This window comes from Haplochromis burtoni, unplaced genomic scaffold (genome assembly GCF_018398535.1).
Source record: "Haplochromis burtoni strain Fernald_Lab_line unplaced genomic scaffold, NCSU_Asbu1 Contig_197, whole genome shotgun sequence".
NCBI classification, from domain to species: Eukaryota; Metazoa; Chordata; class Actinopteri; order Cichliformes; family Cichlidae; genus Haplochromis; species Haplochromis burtoni.
Genome location: NW_024582558.1, coordinates 188,624 through 198,257, shown reverse-complemented (window position 1 = coordinate 198,257; position 9,634 = coordinate 188,624). Strand labels below are relative to the sequence as shown.

Below are 9,634 nucleotides of genomic sequence, written 5' to 3'. Positions count from 1 at the left end.
TATTGCCAGTTAATAATGTAACGTGAAATATTTTTGTATGTGTTTGTTTACAGCAGACTTGCATTTCCCTTTAATGATGTGCAAAGCTTCTGCCGGCACTTCAGTATGACTCTGAAGCTGGCTGAGGACCAGAGATTTGCCCATGAATATGGTGAGACCACTGTGTCTGATGAACACTGGGCTGCAAGTCAAACAGCGCCTGAGAAAACACTGGATAGTGTCATTGGTGAAGAGCTTATGGATTGCCGAGATATAGAGTCCACTAACAAATTACCACCAGTCTTTCCAAATAGAGACATCATGAGATGCAGCTATTGGAATTTTGATGAGACTCCAGCTACAGAGAGTCACTATGACACATTTGGCCCAAAACAGGGTCCAGCGACCTTCTTCAGTGATGAAAAAGCATCTGTCTCCAGCCATCAAGACTTAAACCTCAAAAAGTAATTCACTCTCTGCTTTTATCTGAGTCACTCGTGTGTATGTTTGTATATTCACTCTAATAAAACCTTTGTATTCGATGAAAGATCAGCTGATAAAAATGCATGCGATGAAAACCTCCAAATTCATTCGTGGTATACAACTGGATGCTGCCGACTTAAAGCAAACACTCTGTTTTTATGTAATTCTTTTAACAGAGCTCAGCCTTTTATTAGTTTCTGCTGCAAAGCATTTGTCATCATTGGAGCCTCCTCTACTTGATTTACACCAGAAGACGTTGAAGATTTTATTCATTTTAACACGCAGCTTTATCATTAACACTGTGCTATCTTCGGGAGGACAATACATCTTTGATTTGAAGGGTGGCTTTAGACAGGCTTAAACTCTCCAGAGTACTGCTCTCCAGATGTCTGCTCACATATAAATTCATGTTTTGAAAGATGAAGGTGCTATGATATCATGTGCAATATATCCCTCACTTTGTGTGTATTTAAAAGCCTGTGTGTGTGTGTGTTCTTTTTTGAGCAGCACAGCAGCAGTTGTGATTCAGCAATGTTGGAGGAAATACAAGCAGATATGTGGGAACATTAATGCTCCCCCCATCACAGAGAAAGGAGGAGAAAGAGGAGGAGATGGAGGAAAGCCAGAGTCAAGACTTTGCTATATTAATAGGAGCACTGCTGGCAAACACTATGCGGCAACTGTCATCCAGGTAAAACATTTGTAGCTTGTAGCATTTGTAGCGTCCTAGAACAATTTCCCTCTGAAGATGTCTGGGTAACAACTTAGAACGGTTATCTAGGCGAGTTCATATGAATTCAGTCAGTCAAACTGTTTACTTGTAATAGACCTCATAGCACCATATCACCCCAACAGAGCACTTTGCTCTGAGACTGCTGGCTTGCTTACCTAGGATGTTTTAAAGTAAAACAGGAGGCAGAGCCTTCAGCGTCCAGGCCCGCCTTCTGTGGAACCAGCTACCATTTGGAAGTAGGAGATAGACACCCTCGCTACTTTGAAAATTAGGCTTAAATCTTTCTTTTTTTAATTGGAAATGTTGTAGTACTAAATCCTCCATTTTTATGCTGCAATAGGCCTAGGCTGCTGGGGGATTCCCAAGGTGCACTTTCTTTTTCATTCACCTTTTTTCACTCACTATGTGTTTACACACCTCTCTGCATTTAATCATTAGTTATTGTTAAACTCTGTCTCTCTCTGCGTCCTTTGTCCTGTGTTCCTCCCCACACCCACAACTTGTGACAGCAGATGGCTGCCCCTCCATGCGCTTGGTTCTGCTGGAGGTTTCTTCCTGTTAAAGTTTTTTTTTCCACTGTCGCCAAATGCTTGCTCATAGGCGGTTGTCTTATTGTTCGCAATTTTCTCTTTATTATTTTAGGATTTTTAGCTTACAGTATTAAGCACCTTGAGGGTATTGTTGTTGAGATTTATATACATCTATCCATTGGGCCACTGTGGCTATGACGTCTATTTTCATTTCGCAGTCGCAGAATTCAAAGGCAGAGGATTTTTGGTAGCAAAAGCTTTTAGGTTCCTTCTTGTGGCCTGAGATTTATGTGTGTAGCCCAGATGCATTGCTTGATGCTTTGCATTTGCTTTGAACGTAGCCTGGCTACACTAAAATCCCTGAAAGATCGGCTGTTGCTCCTAGAGGATAGCAGAAACTGCTGAATATCACAGATAGCAAATAGTTGATTTGTTCTATTTTGGCTTCATTAATTAGTGAGTTTATAAAAATTTGATAAAAAAGAGTAGGAAAAAACCCCATCAGAGTTTGTCATAGCTTAAGATTATGCGTTGAGAAGAAACTGCTCACATTAAACTTTTATTGTGTAATTAAGGATCTTACTTCTGCATGTAGAAAGTGTGCCTGAAGTCACTTCCTCTTTGTGGATATCTGAAAATGCCAATTTTCATCCTTAAAAACTGAACTTCAGGCCTCATACGTTCTTGAGGCTTATTCGGCTAATCCTCTGCACAGAGGTGTAAGCTGCTCTTCTGAAAAACATGCTACTCATCACCCCTCTCAAATCCCTTTTCAACACACAAAGTGTTTGATGACTCCTTGAGGGCTAGGTAGAGGCTGGGAGTTGCCGTGTACCGTGCACTACAGCACTGTGTAAGTGTAAGTGTGTGTTTTGTGCATGTCAGGGGGGTATAGAGTGATTAATCAGATTCCAAAGACGTGCGGTAGTAAGAGTTCTAAAATTCCTGTGCGGCTCAACTTGAAGTGAAGTGTGCCCCCCCCCCCCCCGCCCATTGGGAATTGCAGGATTTAGAGGTGCACTGGAGCTCTATTTGTCTCAGAGCAGCCTGGAGTCACACAGAGTTCAGACAGCAGAACACTCAGCAATTAAAAGAGGGGTTAACATGTTTTATCTTCCTAATGGGATAACATGCAATATTTACGTTTGCTCCATGATTCATTGAGCAACTACCATTTCTTTTTCTGGGTACCTCCAGGCATTCTGGAGGGGCTACTCTCTGAGGAGGAGGCTCACATCTGCTCTTGCTGCTGTGACATGCCCCAGTGTTGGAGAGGATGACACCTTTGAGGAGGTGGACATAGATGAATTTGTCTTTGATGAGGTATCTGCACAAGCCTGTATGTTCTTCACTTTCACGATTCGGCAGTTGTTCCCCATCTCGCACCCCATCAGACCAAAAAACCTGCACAGAGGCTAACACATAAATGTAACACATAAATATAGTACTGTATACTTCACTCCAAAGACACTTTATTTGTGGTTTGTTTGTCATTGCCGTCCAGAAATTCAAGTATTTTTCATTTTCATAAAGGCAGCTTTGGAGGAACACTGCACACTGATGCTTTCTCAGGACTCGTCTCCCAGACACCAACTTGTGTCAGAGCAGCAATTATCTACGAAGGTAAAGTTTGATATTCTTAAAACCTGGTAGTCCTGACATGATATTCTCTAATACTTTGAAACCTGCTATGCAAATTGTGAATTTTGGGATTTACCATCTTGTGTTATGTCAGTGTTGGAGTTATTTTCTTGCTTGTCTACCTCCCCTCCAGGAATTGTCTCACCCTCCCTTATTGATCTCTAAATTTATTCACTTGGAAAAACAGGATTATTTCCTGGAGGGCTGAAAGTTGTACAGCACCAGCAGATGTCATTTTTCATGCTGGCTGGACTGTCGTCCTGTTTTTTTTCTTCATTTACCTCTTGTTGGATCTTTTCTTTGGAGCGTGCTCAGCGCTGTACATCATGGTAGCCAGTTTAAGCAAGCTGATGTGGTGCAGCTGCTAGCGTGGTCAGCCTCAATATGTTGACACTGAGGCACAGATCAAAGGCAGGGGATGAACAATTTAGCACTTTGACCAAGAGAAAATAGAATCTGGAGAGTAATTAAGCTGTTACTTTGACTTAAATATGAGAATTCCATGATTGTGAACCGTTCACTCGGTCAGCCACATACCTACAACAAAAATAGGCCCCTGAGTTAAGTGTCACTGGATATAATAGTGTAGAATGTAATCACTTCTCCCAAGAGTTACAGATAACTGTAGTGTTATTCCATGAAAAATTAATTAGTATGCCACAACAGACTGCTCAGATTTTTGTAACTATAATGAAAGCATGCACAATTTTACCTTTGTTACAGGTCCTTTAAGTACACAGATGTCAGTTGAAGTTTTCCACTAGTAATCTATGTCTATTTTTTTCCTAGGATTTTTGAGTGTGCTCAAGTTCATAAATACAGGAGAAAGCTACATTAGTTTTTCCAGCCTGAAAAACACATTCAATTTTTTTAAAAAACTGCAACCAAATCAATTTTGCATAAACTCCAAGTGTCACAGTCTAAAGCTAAAATCCTGCCTTTGTTCAGCGTGGTTTTATCTCCAACCAGCTTTGAGTTTGAGGAACAGTATAATAATGAAACATTTAGAAACTGAAAAAGCAAAGCCGCTCCGATTTAATGTCTGTGATGCAGAATAACAGAAATAAAAACACACACTGGTATCCCAGATGTTTTATGTGTATTCTGGTAATTCATTAGGAAAACTACAACAAGTGTGTTTTGGTAACATTTCAAGGTAACAAAAAAAAAAGAAAAGTAACTTAGGCCTGTCATTAATTGATATATGTATTTCAGCCTCCTGGGCCCTGTCTTGATCCCTCCCAGGACATACTCCCCCTACCAAAGCACGCCTGGATGGCTGGGGAACATGTGGACGGTTCTAACAGGTACAACAACCCACAGCCACAGCATTTGAAAAAGCTGTTTATTTTAAGCTTTATATAGATTTTCATAATTATTGTACAAAGTTATATAGGGAAAAAGAAGATAAATAATTTTCATAATAGGACATATAGCAAACAGTGTTGATTTGTGACATTAATATTTTTCATTAATGCAACTCCAAGTAGAAAAATACAATCTTTGCTAAGCACATTAAAGAGTCGGATGTATCTTAGAAGTTAGAGATTTTAACTGGGTTTACTTTTTCACATATGAAGCTCATGATATGGCGTTTGCTCTTGGAACAAAATACAGACAACCTGAAGTATGTGTTTAAGTGTTTCATGGATAGCAAAATATAAATCTGATATTAAAAATGCAAGGAACAATAATCAAACTGGTCCTAATAATGCAAGAGTTTAATGTCATAAGATTTTAGTATAGCATAGAAAAAATGATGATACAGATGTTGAAATTTCACTTTCTGGATATAAAGGAGGATGGCACACACACTAAATCACGTTTATATTTTTGTTATGGTTGTGATCCACAAAATGTATCCACATATTCAGCTAGCAAAACACTCAAATAAGCAGGTTCACTGAATGACTGTTCAGTTCTCCTCTCTGATGTTCAGCTGATGTCACTGGTAATCTATAAAGTGGTAATATTTGTTTTCGTTTACTTTTTTACTTGGTGGCATACAAATCATAAAATTCAATGGCTTCCATTGAGGAAAAAAATGAAATGGAAAGGAAAACAAGGCAGCACTGCTCCACTTCCAGCATGCTTGTTATGTTGGTTACAGTTATGTGGATGACAGGTGCATCTTTTGCTACAGACCAGACAACAGTTTTCAGTTTAAGAGTTTGATCAAGCTTCAGTTCAAGAGCTGGAGCAGGAGTGTGCTTTTCCATTTTTAAATGAACTTTTAGAGGACTGAGACTTTTAAACAATCAAATGTTTAATGCATGTTTTTACTGTAAGATCCCAAGGCATCTGAGAGAACAGTTGCTACTAAAGACCACAGCTGTGGAGCATGCCACCATCAGAGTGCACTGAAAATGTGTTTTTGGCCCCAATGAAGATTGTGTTTGGACACACAAACACATTCTTCAATCACCACTAGCCCTACTCGCCCAGTTTAGCTCCCTTTTTCCTTAAATGAAATGGGTTTCCATTTTGCACATCTCTATTGCACGTCCACTGAGCATAATAATATTAGCAGCCATGCAGGAAAAAATACAGGACAACCTTGACTTAAAGATCAGCCATAATTCAATCCCGAAAGATTTAAATATGTGTAGTCCTGTTGTGAATTTCTGCATCTCAAGTTATGTTTTTAAGGACAATAATTTCTTTATGATTCCAGAAACACATCTCCTACTTCCACCTCAGCGCTTAGTGGTCTCTCTGAAAGATCAGAAAAGATTCTAGAAGAATGGTAAATCATCATCTCCTCCTCACTGCTTGCTGCAACTGTGCGTTGTTAGTAAATGGCAGAACGGCACTTTCTATCTGTCTTTTCTTTCCTTGCCATCTGCAGGGGCTTTACTGACAGCCACACAGCACTTCTGCTGCTGAGGAGAGCTCGGAAGATGAAGTCAAAGAGACAACTGCAAAAGAAGCAAAGGGGTTAGTGTGTTTAAAGTGGGATAGGTGGAAATTTGAGATTTGGACCCTTTGTGCTTGCATGTGTGCTTTTTATGCAGTAGTTCAGGTTTAAAAAAACTATTTTTGTATGTTTTTAGAAAATTCCCCATAGAATTTGAATGCTGTGATTGGAGATTAAACACTGTTGTGGTTTCCTTCTTCAGTCGCCTCATATGCAATGCTTCCTTCATTCATTAATCCTTCTACACCTCAACTGATGTTTCTGTCTTTATATAGTTCACAAAATGGAGATAACTCCTGTTAAGACATAAATCTGTTGTCTAAAAAGGAGAAAGATCTCTCTTCATTCTCATTCTTCAGCCGTGCTTTAGTAGCAGTGAACCTTTCCGCCGCATGTATGTTAATGAGCCATAACAGACAGCAGAAGCCAGGGCTGTCACCTCTCATTGGACTTATTTACGAGCCTGCAAAGGAAATAACTATTGCCAAGAAAGCTCATGACAAGTCGTCTTGTGGCAACTTTCATTCCATTTCATTGTAGTGGTTTAGTGTAACTGCAGTGAAAGGTGACCTCACCTCTGCTCTGTTCCAAGAAACAGTAGTTCTGCCATGGGTATCATGTCATGGTCATGTAATGGGAGGTTGGTCTTTGATCAGACTTTCAAATGCATGATTGCATTAGTGGTGCTCTTGTCATCTTGCTCCACCGACACACAGGTCTTTGTCGGCTTTAACTCCTAATGGCATCTGCCTCAGCTGAACCACAGCGCTGTGTTACATATGCACTAATATTTTCTGAATGTTTGATCCTGGTTTTCTGCTTCTGGTTTAAAGCCTGGCGTGTCCTGCTTTGACCTTCTCTTTCTTGCTGTGTTAGATCCCTCCGTCCGACTTGCCTTGTTCAGAAATTGTAATTACCAGCTTGGTCCAGCGGAGGCACAAAACACAACAGCACGATACAACAGAAATTATGCAAAAGGTAAGAAAAGAGATCTATGCATATTTTCTAACCCAGTAGTATTTCAAATGCTTGGATTATTTTTAAGAATTTTAAATTTAAACTATTTAAGTCTGGTCTGGTCTTAGACTGGACTATTGCAAAGCAGAAGGGGTAGATGGCCTCACATTTGTCTCTAAAATACTGTGATATATAGAGACACTCATGATCAACTCAGTGATTGCAATTTTCAAAGGTCCTGCAACTACAAAACAAGCCCAAATCACCACCCGTCCACCGCCGTGCTTAACAGTTGGTGAGAGGTTTTTGTGCTGATATGTTGTGTTTGGTTTTTGCCTGTTGGGCCACTGCGCTTTATGACCCAACATCTCCGCTTTGGTCTCATCAGTCTAAAGGTGAAAGATGTCTTCTGGATGGCTCAAATGTCCACATTCTTTTAAAAGAGACGAAGCTTTCTTCTGGCAACCCCTCAAAGCCATATTTTTCCAACCTTTTTCTAATTGTACTGTCATGACGGTCAGGGTGTACTTTTCACAGGACTGTATGGCACAACTTTTTTCCAAAGAGTTTTCAGTGTTATGGAAGTACAGTGTCAAAAAAAGGCTATGGATTGATTATATGTGGGATAGTGTGATTGGTTGAGAAAAGTCAAAAGCCTCCCTCCACCTTCATCCATATTCTGCTGTGGCATGGTGCCCTGCCCTGAGGTGCAGAGAGGATTTGGCATTGTGACACACACAGACAGACTTAAAAGGAAGGGAAGCGCTGGAGGGAGAGCATAAGGGAGAGTTGGGGGGGAGTCTGTTTTTATCATGAGGGACTGTCTCCGTCTTTCTTTTGGACCCCACCACCACGTACCAGGGTCAAGGCCTCACATCCATGGAGTAATAGTCTCACGGTCATCCAGCAGTCAGAGGGATGCTGGAACAGCAGCATTTGCCAGCAGAAAGTGAAGCGATCAGTTATAAGACTAACATACTAAAGAATTAGCTGTGAAGACGAAGAGCAGATTTGCCTGTCATTTTATGTTGCAGTCTTAAAAAATAGAACAACCATGATCTTTTTAGCGTAAAAATGTGGCGATTTATATGTGAATGAGCTCTCTTATTTTCATTAATTCTGAAGTTCTTCTGTCAGCAGACACTGTTTTGCCAGCATTACAAGGCATTTTCATCAGGACAGTGACGGACTAACAAATGTTCCCTTTCGGAGTAGGTAGCACAACATTCTTTTCCAATAATTATTTTCCATTGACAATTTATAAAATGCATGAAAAATGGAGCTTGACTATGACAGCATCATCCATCCATTTTCTTCCTCTTATCCAGCTCAGGGTCATGGGGGGAGCTGGAGCTTTCTCAGCTGCGTGTCAGCATCATTATGTTATCTATTGTTTATTTGAATTGCAGGTGTATTATGTCAACTTTCCAACATTGTGATTGCTGACACTGGAATTATGTGTGAGCATAATACTGCTGTGGATAAACTGTCAGCTAACTGGCAATCGAGGAATAGCTGTATCCCGATAACATATTAAATTACAGCAATATTTCCAGCTCTGTTTTTTCCCATAGCTTCATCGCTCCTCCCCACCCTCTTATTGACAGTTTATCAAACGGGACTGATGCTTTTGAGCTAATACAGCTGATAAAGTAATGGAAGGATCTCTGGTTAGGGCATTCTCTTTCTTTCCGGTTTATATTCTGTATCCTCAGTCAGTTTTCTGATCTGACAGAAATGTGTAACTCTATCCAGCTTCAGTCTAGGGGAAACGATTCCTACTGTCTTTTTACAGCATTGCTATAAGGCTGGCGAGTGAGGTGCTGTGTCAGTTATTAACTTGTGGTGCTGTGAAGCTGGGTCTCTGTAAAAGGGTCCAGGTTTGCCTACATCCTCGCCCCCCTGGTCCTGACCTGTGTAAGACACCCCCTCCTCCGGATTCATCACCAGTGCCCGGGGCCTGGCTAGCCCAGCCCCAGACTGGCCCAGCCAGCGCTCCCCGACAGGGGCTAACGTTTCAGGCCTCGAGTCAAGCTCCTTCTGGAGGTGATTAGCCTCAAACCCATGACAGATTCTTTCCAAGATATCTGACGCTGCGTGTTTATTTTATCCGGGCTCTTTGTGTGGATGTGCTGGACATGAGTAACCCACTTGAAATGGGTATCAGTTTACATACCCAGACACGGAGACATAGAGGGAGAGAATAGTGCAGAGCCACAACAAATTTTCTTCTAAAAGTTTAAAAGAGAATATAAATATACCTTTTCCTTATTATTTGCATCTTTTGCATGTGTCTGGGGTGCTGCAGATGTTGACAGTGTGGTGTGCCTCTAAGGAATTCTCCTAATTTCTACTCTTAATTACCACTCAACCCCTCCAGATGCACGCACGCAC

The 9,634-nt window shown here is 40.8% G+C and overlaps 1 protein-coding gene across 1 annotated transcript in view; it reads left to right on the top strand.

The window, feature by feature from the left end:
- lrriq1 (leucine-rich repeats and IQ motif containing 1) overlaps positions 1-9,634 on the top strand; it is a 34,027-nt gene that overhangs the window by 13,667 nt on the left and 10,726 nt on the right. Inside the window, exons 9-16 of the mRNA XM_005935610.3 lie at positions 54-443; positions 970-1,153; positions 2,923-3,048; positions 3,259-3,348; positions 4,582-4,673; positions 6,041-6,112; positions 6,215-6,303; positions 7,160-7,261. Of these exons, the coding sequence (XP_005935672.2) occupies positions 54-443; positions 970-1,153; positions 2,923-3,048; positions 3,259-3,348; positions 4,582-4,673; positions 6,041-6,112; positions 6,215-6,303; positions 7,160-7,261 (1,145 nt within the window). The remainder of the gene's footprint in view (positions 1-53; positions 444-969; positions 1,154-2,922; positions 3,049-3,258; positions 3,349-4,581; positions 4,674-6,040; positions 6,113-6,214; positions 6,304-7,159; positions 7,262-9,634) is intronic.